This window comes from Osmerus eperlanus, chromosome 7 (assembly GCF_963692335.1).
Source record: "Osmerus eperlanus chromosome 7, fOsmEpe2.1, whole genome shotgun sequence".
Classification (NCBI taxonomy): domain Eukaryota; kingdom Metazoa; phylum Chordata; class Actinopteri; order Osmeriformes; family Osmeridae; genus Osmerus; species Osmerus eperlanus.
Window position 1 is genome coordinate 6,062,506 of NC_085024.1, and position 21,127 is coordinate 6,083,632.

General features: G+C 44.4%; 3 protein-coding genes across 8 annotated transcripts in view; all 3 read right to left on the minus strand.

Moving 5' to 3' along the window:
* The window catches only part of kif13a (kinesin family member 13A), a 38,976-nt gene extending 29,275 nt beyond the window's left edge, over positions 1–9,701 (minus strand). For 2 of the 5 annotated variants that reach the window (XM_062466785.1, XM_062466788.1), the window contains exons 1-2: positions 9,154–9,699; positions 8,839–8,929 (exon numbers count right to left, since the gene is read on the minus strand). In XM_062466785.1, coding sequence (XP_062322769.1) covers positions 8,839–8,929; positions 9,154–9,208 — 146 coding nt within the window. In that variant the 5' untranslated portion in view covers positions 9,209–9,699. Of the gene's footprint in view, positions 1–8,838; positions 8,930–9,153 lie in introns of all 5 variants that reach the window. The other 3 variants (XM_062466786.1, XM_062466784.1, XM_062466789.1) reach the window with 3 other exon arrangements.
* Positions 9,702–9,855: 154 nt separating this feature from the next.
* On the minus strand, positions 9,856–11,471 carry LOC134023895 (E3 ubiquitin-protein ligase NHLRC1-like). The gene has a single exon (XM_062466256.1). It carries the CDS (start codon positions 11,328–11,330, stop codon positions 10,080–10,082), a length of 1,251 nt encoding a protein of 416 aa, XP_062322240.1. The 5' UTR covers positions 11,331–11,471; the 3' UTR covers positions 9,856–10,079.
* Positions 11,472–12,261: 790 nt separating this feature from the next.
* Positions 12,262–20,948, minus strand: ptdss1a (phosphatidylserine synthase 1a). Of its 2 annotated transcripts, none has more exons than XM_062466790.1 (13): positions 20,603–20,948; positions 19,980–20,071; positions 19,701–19,745; positions 19,489–19,613; positions 19,198–19,356; positions 18,897–19,048; positions 16,793–16,934; positions 15,926–16,038; positions 15,704–15,769; positions 15,029–15,128; positions 14,545–14,613; positions 14,197–14,263; positions 12,262–13,919 (listed from the first exon to the last, which is right to left on the minus strand). In XM_062466790.1, the coding sequence occupies exons 1-13, from the start codon at positions 20,782–20,784 to the stop codon at positions 13,825–13,827; spliced, it is 1,407 nt and encodes a 468-aa protein (XP_062322774.1). In that variant the 5' UTR covers positions 20,785–20,948; the 3' UTR covers positions 12,262–13,824. The 2 variants fall into 2 exon arrangements, with proteins under 2 accessions (XP_062322774.1, XP_062322775.1); XM_062466791.1 differs by lacking the exon at positions 20,603–20,948 and adding an exon at positions 20,237–20,262.
* Between the last annotated feature and the right edge of the window lie 179 nt (positions 20,949–21,127).

Sequence of the window (21,127 nt, forward strand, 5' to 3'; positions counted from 1 at the left end):
CCAGACTGCATCAGAATACAAACTCATCCAAGGAAAATCCAGGGTGACGTCCCCATCCACCCCCCCTCCCCCAGCCAGCCTGCCCCCCTAGGAGTGTGGGAGGTTCTGGGGCATGGTTCACGTCTTTGTCCCTATGTGTGGCTAGCTGTCCTGTGTGTGTCCCTTGGTGAGGGCCTCCAGGGATCTGTCGCCGGCCCACGCACCTCCTCGTCTACCTTAAGCAGAGCCAGGACGGCCCTCTCTCACCACAACGACTCCATATGATTTAGCATGGCATAGCATGGCAGAGCACCGAGGGTGAAAACTACAATATGTCACTCCAAATAAAAAACCTTCTGATAAATGATGACATTGCATTAGTAACAGTTGTTCTCAGTGGTAGCTGATTGAGTGTATGTATTAGAAGGTGGAGGTGGAAAAGGGTTGTGGGTGAGTGAGGAGGTTGTGCCTTCTCCCTGTTCCAGAGCTGTGCGCTGGAGGTTACAGCAGGCAGGGGAAGGCTAGTGTATTTGTGGAGAGGACTAGGAGGATCTCCCCTGTGGTGGCTACACAGATTAAGGCCACTGGGTCATTATGCCACAAAAATCTCTGCTGTGATGGCCCTGCAGACAATGGCCCAGATGAAGGCATCATCAGATGCTGGCCCATCTGCTATAACAGAATGACAGGACAGACATACAAAGAAACACTAGATAATCACCACGACACACACAGCCACACCGTCCCTAACGTTGCAATAGGCCCCACAAACCACTCCTCAATGGACAGATGGATGGACAGACACTGTATCTGTGAGCAGCTGCCCGAAACCAAATAAATTACATCGCTTAAGTTCAAAGTTGAACAATCTAGAAAAGACATTCTGTAAATTCCGTTCACTATTAAGAGAACACTCCTGGGTGTTTTGTACCGTGTCGAAGCCTTGCTGTGGGAGACTGTGGGCCTTTTTGTGTGCTGGTGTCAAATTCAACACTGTGGTGCTGCAGCCCAGTGAGAGCTCACACAGCCCCCAGCATCTATAACGCTGTCCATGATTACATAATCCTACATCCACAGCTCTCTCAAATATAATATGAAGATGGATCAGCCCAGTCCCCTGTGGAGTTTACACACACACACACACACACACACACACAATGCACACATGCTCACACACGTCAAAAACATACACACACAGACATGCAAGGCAGATGAGTGATTGAAAGCAGCATGGGCAGAGGCTGGCGTGCCACAGTCAGTCCAAGAATACCCTCCCCCCTAGAGATGATTCCTGCCAAAACATGTAGCTGATTACATTACAAAATATCCCCCTCGTACACATACACACACCCTTAACATCTCTTCAACCACAAAACGGACTCTTTCTCCAGATCTGTCAACACGGTTCTGACTCTAGACAATTAGGGTCTAATAAGCTCAGAGCCAATCACAACAGCTCTCTGAGTGGACAAGTGTTGGGTTGCACATTGCTGTACTCTCTCAGGCTCTAAGCCAATATTTCAGTTGCTCATTGGTGGTGTGCAGTACTGGACACACTGACCCTCCACCCACTCAAGGCAGAGGTCACCCTGCACCCTGCTGTGCCAAAAACAGAACAGGGAAATTACATTACTGAGTTACATGGAAGGTACTCTGATCCAACCAACACCAACTGGGAACCAGCCAAGGAACTGAGCTGCCAAAAATATGTTCAGAAACATCACAAGTCCGCTGATTTGAGGAAATAATTCCAAAAGGATTAAAAAAAAAATGGGTTAATGGAGTGGCCATATGCTTGCATGTTTATGCTGGATGCCACTCAACAGACGTGCAGCCTCTCTCCGATAGCTAGCCTTCATCTCATCTCAAGAGCTCATTACTATTTGCTTGCAGGCTGCTTGATTTCTAGAGTGACAGTGCACTCTAAAATTAGCCCCTGGGAAACCTCTGAAATAGCAGAAAAATGGGTACAGTGGCTTTGGTCTGGGTTTTTATGTTGTGGGTCATCATAATTCCAGAACTATTCTGTTTCCAGGCAGGAGCTGTTGCCAAGCAACTATTAAACACAGACCCCAGACGAGTACCAGCCTCATGAGTCAAAGTTCCTATATAAAAGCCAAGCAACAAAGTCCCAAAGCAGCTAATAGCATTGCCCTCAGTAGGCATGTCATATTAGGCCTTACATGCTCCTGTTAGACCAGTTACACCAACTTTCCACAATAAAAAAAGAACATTCATTGCATAATGTAAGTCAGATGTGATAAGCTTTAGGATAGTGGTAAACCTCGTGAGTTTTCTCTAGTGTTATTCTGTAGAACAGAGGGGATACAAAGTACTTTTCCCCATGATTTAGTTAGTGACAGGAAATGAGCAAACGAAAAGGGAAGTTCATCAATCTGTTCAATATGGACCCGCTTCCTCCCCACTGCCATCCAAGTGACACATTTACTGCTGGGCCACACCCCATTTGACCTTGTCCACTTGATAGATGTCACACAGACAAACTGGATCACAGACTGGGTGATCCTGACCAACAGCCATTTTTGATGGCGCTCAAGTTAAATCTGGCCCAAGAGAAGTTACAGCCTAAAGATAAACAGTTCTTATCAGGCCAGTATAACACTTCACATTAATTTACAAATCTTTTTACACAGTGAAATAGAGTAAGAAAGTATTTGCTCAGACGTAAAAAACCATTGTACCAATTTTCACTCGTTTTTGTGTTGTCTGGCTGCACTCCACCCTCCGACAAAGTTGAGGGGAAAGTAACAGTCTGCAACAAATCTTGTAAGGAAATCCATGTAAACACAAAAGAAAGAACTTCAAAAGAAAATATGTGAATTAGAAGAATGATCTTTGTAGGAAAACCAAGTCATTACAGCAAACGATCTCTATAACAAATGTGCAGATTAACTGGGAGAAAACCAGTCAGAAAGTACAACCACAAACCCAGCTCAGACTGCCAGAATCTCTGCAATCCTGTCTCCAAGAAGTCCCAAAGAGAAAAAGAGGAGGGACGCGCCTCTTGGTCTCATTTCCAGGTCAAGATGTAAACACAGCCCCACCTCCAAAACAAACCGTGGGGAGCAGCCCTCCAGGGAATTCAATAGTTTTATCAGTACCACACCATGCTTTCCGCAGGAGGACCACTGGGGAGAAAGGAGAGAACCTCGAGTGGAGCCAAAACTCAGAGAACAACATCTTAATGAATGGAAAGGTTGATCGCTTCTACACAGCAGAAAGACCAAACGGGAAAGACAAAGGCAACATTCCTGAGGGCAGCCATTGATGGGGTGTCATTGTCATTTGGAGAGAGTTTGTTTGGAAAGCGTGATGGCACTGTCTGGCGTCCCGTGTGTGACGCCAGACAGTTGAAAGACGGATGAGACCCTTCCCAAACTGCGTTTCCCTCTCAGCCTCACAACATTCACTACTACCACCACCACCACAATGTTCAGTCAACACCCTTATCTAGCAGGGGAAAAGCTGAGTGCCTTTGACATCTCCACCATTGGAGTCAGCTCAGACTGAAGGCCTAATAGGCTTAGAAAACCAAAACAACACATGCTGACTATCTGAGTTCAGCCACAGCGGTCACATTGTGGAAGAAACAGATGTGCATTTTTTTTCTGAAACTGAAAAAAAGAATGTTTCACGTGAAATGATCTCTTGGGTTAAACCACTTCATCAGTTGACCGTTTGACGGTAGCAAACGTATTCACAAGGAGAAAAGGTAGGATCCCCTCAGGCTCTGTGTGTAGTCAGTGATGAGGAGGAGATTGTGTATGTAAGATAAAAGGAAAATCACAGGCTTGGTTAGAGTAGTCAGCCATTATCTGATAGAGACATGCTTTCACTAATCACCTTGCCCTGCAAGGCCACAGAAGTAGAAGGGAGGAGTAAGAAAACATTGTCTGCATCCTCAACAAACAGTCCTCTTCTTTAGTCAACTATGCAGGCACTTACAAAACCGTGCAATCCATGCTACAATGGTTCTCTGCCTTATAAAAAATATCCTGAGAAGATGAAGACAAACAAAAACAATACCTGCAACTTGACAGGAGTTCAAGGACCCAGGAGTAGATATGAAACGTCAGCAATTGAACTGACAGGAATAACTCGAGACCATCCTTGTAACATCATCTCTATATGAAATGGCTGACGATGTGTAATGTAGACAGTCATTGAAGGATGAAGCCTAGGCTTAGTCACACTGTACAGGGTCGGTATCACATTTGTAACTGCACTTACCTCAGTGACTGGGATATTATCACCTCAATCCTATCTTTGCAAGCATGACATTTCCATAAGACGTGACAGACTCGTCAATTGTCCTGAGCTGACGGCATGTTGGGGCAAGATAGGTGTCATATAGCTCAATTGTAAAGTGCTCAAGGGTATTTCCCTGTCATGCTGCTTCTACACCCCCTCCTTCAGACAGTTGCCTCAGGTATTTCTCAGCCTCCTCTCCCAGCCTCATTGTTTCTGAGTCTGGGGGAGGGGGTCAGACTGTGAGAATGTAAGCGTGGAGCTTGGACGAGGAAACCTAAGCCTCACCTCTCTGCAGTCCCCGTTGATGTTCCGTCCCGCCATCACAGAGATTACAGTACATTTTTGCAGAGAACCAAAAAGGAGGGATCACGAGTCACTGCACAATGAATCATGGGGGTGCAAAGACAAGGCCGTGGTTCCTAAGCCATCAAAGGAAAGTTGGTACATTTGTTCACATTCTTTACATAGCTTCCACGTTCACATGGTACCACATGGGTCTTGTAAAAATGCACCTTAGAATTTTCAATTCTAAGGTGCTAAGCTATTCAATTACCTTCAGACTTTACTTTAATAATTTTAGTTTCTCTCCTGCCGGCCCAACGTGCACATTCTGCTGTGAGATGTGGGGTTCCCATGAGTCTGGAGCCTGGGGCCATATCTGATAAATTGCTCACTGAACTTGACACATCTCCACCGCCACATGAACAGGTGTCTTCAAAACACGTAAATGCCCCAGGGACCTGGGTATCCCCTTCTGTGGCTCAGTTTACCACAGACAGGATTAGGAATGATACGAAAGGGTTTAGAATGAGTGCCAATCACTGCTAATCAGTAAGTTCTTGAGTAGGATAATCTGTAATATGTGCAGTTACATACTGCATGTTTATTCTTTTCTATTATGATATAAATCTTATGGTTAAGATACCTGGTAGCCGAGATGTGGTTACTTTACTTTGTGGCCAGTACAGACCATACCTTGTCTCTGAAACCAAAATACTGCAGATCTATGCACTTCTGATCCTAGATCTTCTGTTGCACAACACTAATCATTTGTACGTTGTTTTGGATAAAAGCGTCTGCTAAATGAATACAAAATTAAGAAGAATAATCTACAAAAATTCAAAGAATTCAGCTGGGTAACAACATCAGGTTTATCTGAGAAGGAAAGCTTACATAGCTATGCAAGCAGTCAAATGACAAAGCATCTAATGTGACCTTGGATAAAATCCAATGGTACAGCTGTTGAAGACGGTGCCATCAGACACAACGTAGCAGTCATCCGACCCTACATCCCAGTAACATTTGCTCCAATCGTTTTGAAAGTTTGAAACGTGTGGCAGACCAACGCCCTCTAAGGGATACACATACACAAGAGAGGCATGTCCAACCAGCCACAGACAAACAGTTCGACCAAACCCAAATCTTCACATGCCAAATACATGTGGCAAATACATATACAGCAGACAAAATCATATTGACAGGACAAACAGTCAACGTTAAGAGTAATTTATCTGACCTCTCACCCACAATGCCCCTTTGTGTTTCATTGTTATGTATGTTCCATGAACGTTGGCTTTAAAATTGCAATTTGTTTAATTGCCTGGAAAAAAGAGTCGTTGTGTGGCAATTTCAGTTCCGATAATTGCCTTAAATATAGGCTAATGTGCGGGCTCTGGCTGCAAGCTCATTACCAGTTGATGTTGGCTGTTGATTACAAGTAGGGCTACAGATGTAATGGTTTCAGATTAACAAACAATGCCGTAGCAACCATAGCAGGGATTGCAACTCTGGATGGATGTTTCTACTCAGATGCCTTGGTGTCCTCTTTCTTTTCCCACAGCAGAATTGTGTGTGGAGTTTCACAACAAGGAAGGATTTTTAGAGATGGAGAAACCCCCTTGCCTTGCCCAGAAAGCGTGTAGAATATGAACGTGAAGGCTATAGGGGAAAACAGCCTTGTGGTGTTTCCACAACTGAGCAGCCTTGTGTATTCAATTTGCATCCATGAGTAATCAGGTCAGATGTCTAATCAGGGATGATAGAAGACGACAGCAGTTAAGTCTAGAGATGGACCCAATCATACACACTGTTGCAGAAAACGCGGTCTACAGCTTTAATGTGGCAACGCAGAATCACACAGCAGAACAACGCTCAAGGAAAAGATTGCTTTATTGTACTGTATGTCTCTCATCCCGAAAGCCTTACATTGAGACCAGCTGCTCACCGCCTTGACTGTGTTTACAGAGGATTGCTGTTGTACTGTATGTCTGGCTCTACATACAGTTTTCTGTACAGTTTCATAATCATGTTCATCATGTTGTTGAGTGAGGGGAATCATCTGCATAAAATATACAGAGGTTGGGCTGGGGGTGATTTGAGTAAAGAATCTGCTTTTGCTTCCTTTGGCCTTCGCTGCCTCTCGCTGTGGTCTTCTGGCACAGCTGCCCAGCTCCTTTCTGCTGACCCTCACCCTTCCCTTGTTCCTCTGTTTCCTGCATGCCTGTTGAGTAAGCTTGATCCAGACCCAGCTTGTTTTCAGCAGCACTCCCCTAGCTTGTGAAACCAGAGAGGGTGCTTAGCTTACCTTTCCCTGGCGCACACCATACGGACACCTGTCTGGACTTTCACTGGTGGTGAGGCCTGTGTGTCTGCTGCATTGGAAAGGACTCACCTTGCACTGCTGTACCCTGTTCAAAATAGCCACTGTGTTTTCCACCACCGTCTGAGCTCAAACAAGTACTTCAATAAACAAACTGTGCCCATGCGCATGTCATAGGGCACGTGTCAAACTCAAGGCCCCCTATGCGGGAGCTTAAATGGTGTTTTGAAATAAGTCTACGCTGCTTTACAGAGTGCATTGACCAAAAACGACATCTCTCACAATGCATTTGGATTATGTTACGGATTAAAGTTCCAAGTTTAACTGTGGGTGAAGGCGAGCATGATTTGAATGACAGCACTCCAATGCAGCCGGTTCTGCAAACGAACCCCATGCGCATTTTCAGCCAAGGTCCTTGGGCATTCAACCCAAGTTGGTTTCGCTCTCGAACTTGGTTAGAGTACTCAGCCAAGCGATATGCATGTTTCTGCTTCCCCTGTCGACAATTTGGAGCCAGAAGCGATAAAGACATCACCTTCACTAGACAAGGTTTAACCCAGTTGAAAAAAGGCTGTTTATTTGACATAAAGCTCAAAAAGCTATTTTGCGCTCAAATGAAGGGCAAAAAAAATCAAATTAACTGTGTAAGTCCCTATCTATCATCACATCAAACCCAGAATACGTCCTAGGTTTGGGCTAATCTACGAATGTATACAACGCTTGGCTCCGCGCCTGATTAACACTGATCGATAAGCAGTATCAAAAATTGTATCAATTTAAAAAATAATATGATCCCTTTCCGTAATCATGATACCCCCAGACATGTTCACTGCACCCCCAGTCAAAGCAGGCTGCATCTGGCCCTGGATGGAAGGCAGTTTCTAGAAAAGATGGGAAAGCGAATACATGTTTGTGCTTCATGGAGAAAAAACGCTGCAATCGCAGAAGAATATGTTCACAAAAACTACAATGTTTTTACATCGTAAACATTGTTACATTGTAGTTACAACTGGCCCTTTGAGGGCAACCATAATGCGGATGTGGCCCTCGGTGAAAATGAGTTTGACACCCCTGTCATAGGGGGTCAGAGACATCATGTCTTGTTTTGATTCTACACAATTCTGCAATTGTGTACCAAATAGGACATCTTTGCTACTTTAAAACACAACTTCCTACTAATTCACACACTTTTTCCACACAACCATAAACGATTAAACTAAACACCATTAACAATTATATAGGTTTAATTTGGCTACAAACTAAAAGTATAAAGAGCACAGGTAGTGTCACCATGGAGATGTCTGTTGGTACATCTTTGGAATTTAGGCCCAGTGCCAGATGTTTGTTCCAACTACAGATTGTATTGGTTTGAGAAAAGGTTTGAGTCAAGAAAACAGGCCAACAGGATATTATGTTACACTGGGACAGAAAGACACATGTATAATCTTCATTTGCTTCCCAAATGAGTAGTTTGTATATTTGTTGCACTAGTAATTTGAGCTTTATCTGAGGCACACCAATACTGTTTGCCAGATGTTAAATGGGACAAATTGTGGGAGGTAGGCCTATTTGTATCATGAGTGAAATGAACATGAGACAGTCACTCAAGTGAGGATGTCTGCCCGCTGAAAGGACTTCAAATATCTTATCAAAATAGTTACGATTTAGAAATCTAAATGTAAAATCTGCATCTTGACAACTTCCGGAAGACTACAGCACAGCCTCCCCAACTCCGAAGAGCCTTGCAAAACAGAGACGCTCCCTAAAATATCTCCCCAAGTAAAAAGCGACATGTTCTTCAATGTTGTAGCCTACGTTCCAAGCTGTGTTCAGTTTAGCTGTCAGTAATACTACATAGTCTTTATTACACTGCTATAGCCAAATACTGATGGCGCATAAATAACGAAATCAGTAGGCTTATCTTGATAAGTAAGTAAACACACAGGCACATGACAAATTCGGTCCAGCTGTTTCTTAAATTGGCCTACCTGTTTTCTCCTTTTGTATTTGAAGGCGGTGGGTGAAGAACAGTTTGGTTATCCTCCATGTCCACCACACACTTCGTGTGCAATTCCGTTTCTGCAGAGTTTAGAGCAAACTTGAAGAAAAAGTTTCCAGAGTGGCACTACTTCACAAATCTGTTCTGATTTATAGCCCTCATTACAGGTTGAACCCTGCAGCAACCCTGTCATTTGGATGTAGCATACTAACTTTCTACCTGCATCCAGAAAAAAGCAATAGCCTATGTGACATCGGGTTGTTGAGAATTCACTATAAAACAAATCTGACTTCGCTTCACTTACCTCTGCGGTTCATTGGACGAACTCTCACAGCAACTTTTACCTTTGTATCCGACATTTTTATGCACTTTACTTCCACCCTAGACTATCACCAATATGTGTGCTATGCGCAAGCTTTCAATGTAGCCTAGGGGCTGTCGTCTATTCCAAATAATTCCTCCAGACCAGTCCAGATTTCTGTCGTTGAAAGGCTGTATCCTATTAAAACAATCCCTACCAGGTCCAGTCCAGAAGAACAAAAAACATATACATCCATCAAGTTAGCTCCCTATCCGAAGGCAGCTCGGTACTCCAGCCCCAGACAGCATCCCAACCGCCATCTTCCACTGGGAGCACGACTGACTGCTGGAAAATCCTCCTGCCGACGGGCGACGTCTGTGGCTGAGCAAAAGAAAAAATGGATTTCTCATGATACGAACCGAACTTGTGGATACTCGGGAAACGTCGCACACTTTAAGTGCACCGGCATTTGTTAATTTAAAGCGCTCTGCTTTGAAGTTAATTATTTCAAATTCTTAATTTTAAAAATGCATAAAATGAAACGCAGCCTAACTATGAGAAAGTAGGCAACCAATGGAGTGGAACTTCGGTTCATCCTCCGTTGGTTTTCAACAGCTCACTGTCTATGAAAAGGCCAGACTACTGTAGGCTACCGCCTGTCTTGAAGAGGGCCGTTATTTAGGCGCACACAGTAAAAAAAACGGCTTGGTTACCAAACATATTTATTTGCATCAAGAGCCTAAGTCAAGCAAGCATTATAAAACTTTATAGCGGTACACGTTAGGGGCCCATTGGGCTACAGAGGGTCATGTTAATTAAACGGCCCTTTCAATAACATGTAACAATTTTCAATTTTTTTATATTTTCTCAAGTGTGCGTCAAACAAGACTTTATGCATATTGCTAGCTATACATACTGCTCATAGTAGTCTACTTTGTTGAGACAGTTGTTTCTGAGCTGGTTGAATACATCTTCACTGAATGGTCTCCACTGTCTAAAACAATGAGTGAGTTCTGGGCTGTGGGCACCAGCCCCACTGGACGGACCAGGTTCTCTCTGACGAGGGGAGTCAGAATTGGGCCACTCTTGAGTTTTCCCAAACTCCAAATCATGCCCTGCTGGGAGTCAATCACAATCACATCTCCATCGATGTCAAAAGCCACAGCCGACAAGCACAGACACACCTTGGAGTCCAGACTCAGGCTGAAGCTATCTATCTGACAGAACAGTTTAAAGTCCTTGTTGTACACTTTTAACCTTGTGGGCCGACAGCCTCTTGGTGGCTGTGAGGGGTCGCCCAGTTGCTCCACCACAGCGATATTCCCTGTCACCCGGCAGCAGGCCACTGCTTTGGGCCTCTGTAGCCCAGTGACGACTACTTGGTTACTCAGAGTCACTCTACGGCCAACGTCCACTGTCACCTGGTGGAGGGAACCAATCTGAAGGTCAGTGACCAAGATGTGTCCACAGCTGTCCACGTCCACACCCCACGGCAGCTGGAAACATTCCTGGACCGTCAACACAGGACTCCCCCTGGAGGTAAACACCTTCACTGCACTGTCCCCGGCATCCGTCACCACCACATACCCAGTGGGAGTTACTGCTACATCCACTGGGTAGCAGATCTTATCCTGAGCTCGTCCTCTCTGCCCAAAACTGTGCAGCCTCCTGCCCTGTGGACCAAAGACCACAACCCTGCTGTCTCCATCCTGAACCACCACCATGGTCCCGGATGATCCAAAAACAGCTATCCCGGTGGGGTTGATCAGTGTCCCCCAACCACCAAAGACTAAGCCGAGACGTAGAACCCTGGAGCTCAGACCCCTGACCCAACTACTGCTGCCAGCCCTCACCCGGTGAGGGACAGGGGACTGGGGACTTCTGGACAACAGCAGCTCCTGGAGGTCAGTCAAGGCCTGGCAGTGGGAAATGCTGTCAACAGCACATGTCTGCCTGCAAAATGGGCACTCCAGAGTCCTGAGGAGGTGGTGAGAGAGCACTCTGACGCATTCCAGACAAAGCACATGGCCACAGGAGAGGTTTTGTGGTCGGTACTCTCTCTGTTCGGTGCTGTATTTCTCAAAGCAGACTTTACACTCTAGAAGGTTGATCTGAATGTCCCTCAGTGTGGCCTCTGCTCTGGGACTCCCATGTCTAGAGCAAACTGGAGCCTCAGCCATGATAGAAGGATCCTGTTCTTTTCCTCACCTGACTGTACCATCAGCGCCCCTGTAGCCAGCTGGAGGTATCTGGAGAAAAGGGAGTCAGGGCATGAAAACACACAGCACCGGCAAAAATTTTCACAAAGCATCCACATCTAGTAGGCCCTGAATGTCATGTGACATGTGACTCAGATGGCACAACTCATAGGGGGCAAGACTCTTTGCTGCCCTCTTTTGGATGGGATGTCAAATTTTCCTCAGCAGCATGTCAGCCCTTTGGGTTGTGGTAGGTGACATTGCACAAGATTCTGTCCTCATAATTTAACACTGAAGAACATAAATTCTTCATTACTCAGCCCTTAAGGGTGTTGTGATTTGAACCTACATAAGGCTCTATCAAAATCACACTGAAGCCTGGAAAACAATGTTTTGCTTCTTCAAACTCATTGCTCTTCTATTTTCTTGGGAACATCTTTCGAGAGTTGATTGAACGTATCGTGTTATAGGTCACAAGGTGTCAGCTATTTTGGTCTGTCTGATCTCTGGCATGCCAGCAAAGTGAAATCTGATCCGTACAAGGACAACTCCAGAGTCCTTACCCTCCGTAGCTGCAGAGCGCTCTCCAGAGGTCAAGCAAGGTGATTCAAGACTTTACTGAACAACGAAACACATCAGTGTCAGAGATATACTGTATAGATCTTTTGTGTAGGCAGAAGATGCACAAAATTGTGGATAGACGGGCAGTACGTGTACTGTAGCATCAAGTGATCATCCATTTCAACAATGCATCCTCGGTAAATCACAGGTTGCATCACATGCCAACAGTGCCGAAGATCAAGGCACCGTCTGTCCATCACGAGGGGGAAGCAACTTTTAAAAATAAATCTACAACACATGGCTAAATTTCTCAGTCACAACGCACCCCAGAATAAACAACACCACATAGATATTAAGAGGAAATGCAAAACATTTTATTAGGTACTTTTAATTCACAGTGAAAAAACAACAACACAAGTCTCTATTTCAGTCAATTTCTTTTCTTTCTTTTTTTGGCAAAATTGGCATAACCCAGAAACAATGTACCAATTACGAAGCCAGGGAGCCCCTTCCATCCCCTTTCCACTGAGAATGACAATGTCTGGATTATCTTGGATTGTGAGGGACACTTTTGTGCAGAGATGGTAACTGTCCGACAGAAAATAAATGGACTTTTAATGACAGAGATCACAAGCACTGAAACGTAACTCAAATTATGCTTGATAATACAAACTTCCAAAAAGTTAGGAATAAAAAATAAAAAGTACATGCAAAACAGGCACAAGGGGTGTTTGATAAAAATGTTAGGCTATGTCAACATTGAAAGTGTAAATACTTCTCTGTGAGAGGTGTCACTTGTCACTAGTTAACATTCCACCAAAAACACTTCTATATTTGACACAGCCATGCAAATGCCATGTAGATGAAGTCCACATAGTAAAACGAAGCTATCTCTGCAGACAGTTGAAACTGGAAAACATGCATGAAAGAATGAATGATTTGCCTTCTTGTTAAATCAGTGAAAAATAACTGGTAGCAACCACAACTGAAAAAGGAGTGAAATCACTCAAGGTCACAATGATTCACAAAGCACACCAACAACACACATTACAAATGTACAGTATACTGATCACAACAGGAAGCGGATGCTCTTGAGGAGTGCCCAACAGATTTAAAAAGTGCTTAAAACGTGTGCTTTGCTTTGACTCATGTCTAACACAAAACTCCTGTGAAAAAGAAATGATCCTTCCACGCCAAAGCTGGTTTGCATTAAAATCCTGTTCACATTTCACTCTTTGTTCAAGTTATGAACAACAAAAAAACATGAACACTTATATGGAAATGTAAATACAACAGATGATAAATTGGCCCAATCTGATAAAATATTTGTCTTTTTACAGTACCAAACAGGGTTCAATGTCTATGACATGGTCTACATGTGCGCTCTACATGAAATGGTTTGGATCTGTTACATACGTTAGTCTGATGACATCACATAGGGCTGGTGCTGTACACAGACCAGTAGGGTTTACATGAAACATGAATGATATATTGTATAGGATAAATGTAGTTTGCAAATCATGATTTACCAACTACAATGAACATGCGTTCCAACTGTGGAAGAGAAATTTTGCCCCCCCATCTCTCCCCGCCACCTCCTCCTCTCTCAGACACACACACACACACCACAACACACACACACGGTAGGGTAGGAGCAAGGCCCTGACAAGCCACCAATACCAGTGCCAGTCTCGGCAGATTAGACCCCTCTCTTTCTAACACTGTATGGACACGTTCATCCACTCAAGGGTGCCTTCTGTGCCCAACCTCTCTGTTGTGGGTGAGTGGTTCTCTGTGACGTGTTGAAATGCCCTGGGAAGTGTTAACTTCTTTCAGCCTCCTACTCCTCCTCCTCCTCCTCTCCTAGCTCTGCCATGCGAGGAGCGAGGGGCCCTACACCCCTGAGCTCTCGTCATTACTGGGTCCCTACACCGTTGATCGATTTGTTCTTTCCGGAGCCCCTTCCTCTTTGTCTGGTAGATGAGACTTCACCCACTACGTCCGTCTCCTCTGTGAGGTAGAGAGCAAAGATTTAAGATTGGATTTTTTTTCTTCCAGAATTACGTGTCGTGACACAGGAAGCCATCATTCAACTATTTAGTATGGACTATGTACTGTATGTGTGTAGGTGCATAAAATACTATCTAACCACTAGGGGTCAGGCTAATGCTAAGAAATCAGTTCACATGTTGGCTGACAGAGGTTCATAGAAAGGCAAGACATTGCAATGACGCATGTAAGCATTAACTAGAGGGTATCACAGAGGGATCTAACTGTGGATTTTTACCTTTGAGAATTTCCGATTCGTAGTCGGTGGATTCGATGTAGTTGCTGTCCTCACATTCTGAGAGGCTCTGTGAAAAGCAGAGGAGGTGTAAACACATTTCACACGTTCCTCCGACACATGCTACACAGGGGACATGCAGCAGCTAGCTGACAGAGGCACATGCTTCAACAATGGACAAACCCTCTCCAATGAAAGGCGCTGGAGTTTTACGTAATCTTCAGTCAAGCAGGTGGGTCAGTTACGGTAAATCAGATTTTACAAAGATGGCCTAACAAGAGAAGACCAAGTAGACATGGTGGCAGGGGAGGGAACGTTCGACAAGAGCAGCCAAACGCTAATGATGAGTACCTTTTCTCTTGGGCCGTAGTTTTCTGCATACCACACCATTCCGTACAGGCACAGGAACGTGATGAAGGCCTGTGAAGAGGAAAACAGTAAGAGACAATGATTAATAAGTAGGAGTCAGGTGGCTGAGCGGTTAAGGAATTAGGCTAGTAATCAGAAAGTTGCCGGTTCGATTCCCGGCCGTGCAAAATGACGTTGTGTCCTTGGGCAAGGCACTTCACCCTACTTGCCTCGGGGGAATGTCCCTGTACTTACTGTAAGTCGCTCTGGATAAGAGCGTCTGCTAAATGACTAAATGTAATGTAATAAAAGATACAATTTTATGACAACGCTAGCATGATCGCACCACGATGCAAAACAGTGTAATATCATGCTAAATGTACAAGTAGGAGGTGCAGTGATAAAAAGGTGACTGCCTCACTGCTGTATATGGTGTAATAGTCTACATTTGCAAGGTGGTTTGAGAGGGTACTGGTGGTCTCCTTACCACACACAAGAGCCAGAGGATCACATAAAGAATCTGGGTTTTGGAGAACAAGTCCTGTCCAAACTTGACACATGCCAAGGCCTCCAGGAAGGCTATTGCCCTGAAATACGAAGCCAGACACACAACAAGGTCACACACAGAGCATGCTGGGTAACCGGCTCCACGCCACACCTGTCATAGGGGTGGTGACATGACGGAGGGGAGAGAGGTGGAATGTGAGTGGGTCGAGTGAGGTGTGCAGACACATTGCCCTGATAGGGGAACTAGGTTAACATTTACAACACTGTTCTGAACCACAGGTAAATGAACACAGCTAAATGGACCATTATTTCTCCGTTTCTTACAACATGTACTCACTGACTTCAACCCTTAGGTATTTAGTTGACTATAAAGCAACCTTTGTCTACTGTTATGTTGACATACTGTGTGGTGAGGGTGGCAGTGGCTTAGCAGGCTTGCCGGCTACTGTTTTATAACCCCCACGCTGCAGAACAGCTAGCACCCACAACAAAGCTGGCCTTATCTTGGGCCCTCATCTGTCCGACCTCACACTAGCCCCCACGGAAGTTTATAAACAAATGTACAGCGGGTGTCTTAATAGTAGCTTATGTTGACTGAAAGTCAAATGACTTTGATGTGTTGCAGAGACAGGATGACAGTTGGTGAAAGACTTACCCAAAGACCCAGCACTGCGTTCCAACTCTTTTACACTGTGTATCTGTTAGGTATGCATAATATTGCCTGGAACAGACAGGAAGAAAAAGTAGAACAGTGATTGAAACATGTCTGGAGCCAGCTCTACCAACAGTCAACCTTTTCGTCACATGTGTGGAGCATTCTTTCCAGGGCAGCAGTTCTTTTCCAGGACTGTTGAAGTGGGTCCGCTGACATTCTTACCTCACGGTAGGAGCTGTGATGATGCCAACAAAGAGGATCCGACAACAAGTGAGTGCGTGGCATGCTGGGAAGACAAAGATGTGCTTCAGGAAGAACGTGTTCAACTCTGTCAGCTGTTGAGGGGGAGGGAGAGAGGGAAGGGGACAGGCCGGGAGATAGAGAGACAGACAGAGACAAAGATTATCAGGATTATTCATTAGTCTTTCAAAGAAACACATTCAGATTGGAGCACCACAGTGTCCCAGTTTAGGATAATGAGAGACTGAGGCCTGCCTCGTTACTCTCTCATTTGGCCCAAAGCCTGTGTTGATGAGCCCTCAGGAGAGGAGCTAAACTGTGGCCACTCTGGGTCTCCTAAGCCCCCTCCCCCCTTCCGGGAGAGTCCAGCCACTCTCAAAGACAGGTAATTACCATCTAAAGCCACAAGAGTGTTGGAGACAGGCAGTGGGAGGGAGAAGGGTTGGAGGGAGGAGTGGGGCTATTCTATTTCATCATGACACAAAAGGCAGAGAAGCAGCCTCTTTCATCGCCATGGCAGCCAGCATGGAGGATTTGGGAGGCGGGTGTGTGTGTGTAAGTGTATGGGGTGAGTGTTGGCAGATACGCTAGACTAGGCTATCCAGTGGTAAGCAATGGGGTTTGCTCAAGTACTCCATCCATGGTGTCCTCTATCCATAATTGTATCTTGTGTCATCCATCTTGTCTTTCACTCGAGTGAGATGAGCTTCTGACATGGAAACCATATCCCTCTAAAACATTAAATCATGCATCTTCATTGTTCAAACAACATTTCCAAGAACAGTCAGCTGTTCTTGGAACAGAACAGCTGTAAACAGAAGTATATAGTTAGTAAAGGGCTTAACTCACCTGCCAGATGATCATGAACAGATAGACCCCAGTAACGCGCTGGAGAGAAGAGTTTGGGTCAAACCAGCGTACATAGGTCCAGCTCGCGGGGGTGAACTGGAGCGCTGCTCGCTTAATCTTTCCCGTAGTGGTGTGGATGTCTCTGGACCGGAAGATAGGGCATTGATCGCAAAGGCATCACAGGCGTACATACAATAAGATACAGTTAGGTCCATAAATATTTGGACATTGACACAATTTTCATCATTTTGGCTCTGTATACCACCACAATGGATTTGAAATGAAACAATCAAGATGTGCTTTAAGTGCAGACTTTCAGCTTTAATTTCAGGGTATTTACATCGAAATCAGGTGAACGGTGTAGGAATTACAACACATTTTATATGTGGCCCCCCCCTTTTTAAGGGACCAAAAATAATTGGACAAACTAACATAATCATAAATCTAATTGTCACTTTTAATACTTGGTTGCAAATCCTTTGCAGTCAATGACAGCCTGAAGTCTGGAACCCATAGACATCACCAGACGCTGGGTTTCGTCCCTGGTGATGCTCTGCCAGGCCTCTACTGCAACTGTCTTCAGTTCCTGCTTGTTCTTGGGGCATTTTCCCTTCAGTTTTGTCTTTAGCAAGTGAAATGCATGCTCAATTGGTCAGGTAATTCACTTGGCCATTGCAGAACATTCCACTTCTTTGCCTTAAAAAACTCTTTGGTTGCTTTCGCAGTATGCTTCGGGTCATTGTCCATCTGCACTGTGAAGCGCCGTCCTATGAGTTCAGAAGCATTTGGCTGAATCTGAGCAGATAATATTGCCAGAAACACTTCAGAATTCATCCTACTGCTTTTGTCAGCAGTCACATCATCGATAAATACAAGGGAACCAGTTCCATTGGCAGCCATACATGCCCACGCCATAACACTACCTCCACCATGCTTCACTGATGAGGTGGTATGCTTTGGATCATGAGCAGTTCCTTCCCTTCTCCATACTCTTCTCTTCCCATCATTCTGGTACAAGTTGATCTTGGTCTCATCTGTCCATAGGATGTTGTTCCAGAACTGTACAGGGTCTTTTAGATGTTTTTTGGCAAACTCTAATCTGGTCTTCCTGTTTTTGAGACTCACCAATGGTTTACATCTTGTGGTGAACCCTCTGTATTTACTCTGGTGAAGTCTTCTCTTAATTTTTTACTTTGACACAGATACGCCTACCTCCTGGAGAGTGTTCTTGATCTGGCCAACTGTTGTGAAGGGGTTTTTCTTCACCAGGGAAAGAATTCTTCTGTCATCCACCACAGTTGTTCCGGGTCTTTTGGTGTTGCTGAGCTCACCAGTGCGTTCTTTCTTTTTAAGAATGTACCAAACAGTTGATTTGGCCACGCCTAATGTTTTTGCTCTCTCTCTGATAGGTTTGTTTTGATTTTTAAGCCTAACGATGGCTTGCTTCACTGATGGTGACAGCTCTTTGGACTTCATATTGAGAGTTGACAGCAACAGATTCCAAACACAAATACCATACTTGAAATGAACTCTAGACCTTTTATCTGCTCCTTGTCAATGAAATAACGAACTCCCATGAGGGAATAACATACACCTGGCCATGGAACAGCTGAGCAGCCAATTGTCCAATTACTTTTGGTCCCTTAAAAAGGGGGGGGCCACATATAAAATGTATTGTAATTCCTACACCATTCACCTGATTTGGATGTAAATACCCTGAAATTAAAGCTGAAAGTCTGCACTTAAAGCACATCTTGATTGTTTCATTTCAAATCCACTGTGGTGGTATACAGAGCCAAAATGATGAAAATTGTGTCAATGTCCAAATATTTATGAACCTAACTGTAAGTACTGTCTCAGTGCAAGGGGGAAACGCGGATGAAAGCAATACTAGGTTATTAATCATTCAAGTCTACTCCACAGTGTAGAGTTTCTCACCGTCTCTCAAGCAACAACTTTTCTTATATTTCAAAACAACAACAAAATGAGAGCCGTTTCTTTCCAAAACAAAGTCTCTAAAAATGTTACTACAGGTAAATACACTAATGAGCTAAAGGGGACGTTGACTTGAGCACAAAAGTGGACATTCTGGTTAAGAGCCTACTTGATGCTCGCCCAGTGGTAGGTTCTCATCTCCAGAAAGCGACAGACGGTCATGCCCAGCCAGATTCCCCCTCCGTTACACAGCAGGATGTCCAAGATCACCTGGTCCCACCAGCACTCTGCGAAGTTAGGCAGCAGGTGCATGAAGAACAGCTGAGGGAGGGAGGGGGGGGGTGATTTAGAGAAGGGATGGAGGAAAGATGGAGGTTCAAAACATCGGACTCAAGTGTGCACCACGTGGATCTAGTGTGCGTGTGCAGGTATGTGTGTACATGTGCGGGTGCATGTGTGTGTGTATGTACCTCTGTGAGTTCCCAGGTGATGCTAATGGTCCAGCAGAGGCCATAGCTGCGGATGAGCAGGGCCTTCATGCCCCAGCCCCAGAAGTGACTGAAGGCAAAGATGTCAAAGTGGCTCAGGATTCGCTCCCAGGTGATCACATGACAGTTTATTGCATATTCCTGGAGAAAAAAAATCAAATTAAAACGGTCAATATTTACTAAATTGGTGGACTGTGTGATACACGTACACACTGAGTGGGTGTATATTGTGAAATCGGCAAACAATGATTACTGAAGAATCTTCACTCTTACCATGACGTCAGCCTCTCTTTTGGCATAACGCAGGTTGGGGTCCAGCCAGTACATGACCTGCTTCACCTGCTCCCAGTTTAGGAAGATGATGAAGACCAGGAACAGGAAATAGAGGACACTTAGACCTGAAAAGGAGTGAAAGACATGAGAGATATCATCTAGAGGTTCATTAAATCCTCGCTAACCAAAAAATACATGGTAGACTCCCTTACCAAACACCACACGCCATATCGCTGGATGTGGTCTTGTGAATGGACCTAAACAGATGCATTAAAAGGACATTTAATCAGTAACTGGATTTAAGAACTCAACTTTCACCAGATGGCAAACAGTCCCCCTTTGGTAAAATCATTAAGGCGTACCTGACAGTGTACGATATACCTTTTTCTGTTTTTTTTTTTTTTTATCAACCATTGTCACAATATAGAGGTCTCTGCAGTGTTTGCACAGCCAACCAACCCCCAGCAGGTTAATAGTTAAACTTAACTTACCGTTGGGGAAGGCCAGGATACTGATAACCAGGAAGAAGGAGATGACTAAGATCAGACCCACCCATAAGTTACTGTCAGGGTTCCCATCATCCCTGATAACAAAACAAGAGCAACCATGAACTACACAACAGCTTCTGATGCTGACTGAGGTTTTTTGGAAGAATAACATGATGGCCTGACATAAATGCAGGTCTGCAATAGTTACTAACATCCTTTAACAAATTTAACACATCTACTGACTTGATATAATAACGAACCTCACTGCCATTCTGTCAGCTATCTTTAATGAGATTAAACGATGGAAAGGCTTCTTCACAATCAGTAATTGTTGTTGTTTAGGCTAGCTCACGTTAGCTTACCATATAACTTTCATTCTTGTCCCCTAACATTATACACAAGGAGTAGCTACAAGACAGCATCAGCTGTCCAAACCTGACGTTAACATACTTGAAAAGGAATGACAGCTTGACAAAACATAATGACAAGACTTGCTAGCTATCCCATAGCATGCTCATGAATGATGTCAACCAAGCCATTCAGAACATCCTGCTTTTTGCAGGCTAATAGTAGCTTAGCTTGCTAGACGCTTTAGGTACTGGTAGCTAGTTAATTGGCCATCTTACCTTGTAAATGCAAAATACATCAAGCTGAGCACTGTGCATGTTAACAGCGTTATTGTGTGCGGTTTGTAGAAAAAATCGATGGTGATATCTTCTACTTGCTGTTCGTTGATCATGCGGAAATGCATTCTGTAGTTCACATCATCTTTACTCAGGGTATGGGATCCGGAGTACATAGACGCCATGCTATAGTAAGAAGGAATGCACGGCAACCTCCTATGCTAGCTAGCTAGCGACGTCAGCTAGCTAGCCAATAACATTAGCGTTAGGCCAAAAGACGCAATTAATAATTTTGTTTTCCGTAAGGCTAAACAAGTCAATCATACGAACACCAGTCTAAATCATATTAGTAGAATGACTTCAATAATCCGCAAAGAAAAAAAAGAAGAAATACGTCTTCCGTTGAAAAGGCATAAACAGTGCTTTCTTTGTGCGAGCAGAGGGGTTAAATTTACTGGAACAATTTTAGGTGAACTCTGTATTTTGATTGGTGTACATGTGAGTGTCCCCCATGGAAATTAAGTAGTT

What these genes read in the sequence shown, in the direction of transcription:
- ptdss1a (XM_062466790.1), bottom strand. Translation starts at nt 20,784, where the DNA reads ATGGCGTCTATGTACTCCGGATCCCATACCCTGAGTAAAGATGATGTG. An exon ending in GATATGGCGTGTGGTGTTTG is followed by an intron (nt 19,614 to 19,700) that starts GTAAGGGAGTCT and finishes ACTCCTTTTCAG; the next exon opens with GTCTAAGTGTCCTCTATTTC. An exon ending in TCCTCTGGCTCTTGTGTGTG is followed by an intron (nt 14,614 to 15,028) that starts GTAAGGAGACCA and finishes TCCTCTTCACAG; the next exon opens with GCCTTCATCACGTTCCTGTG.
- LOC134023895 (XM_062466256.1), bottom strand. Translation starts at nt 11,330, where the DNA reads ATGGCTGAGGCTCCAGTTTGCTCTAGACATGGGAGTCCCAGAGCAGAG.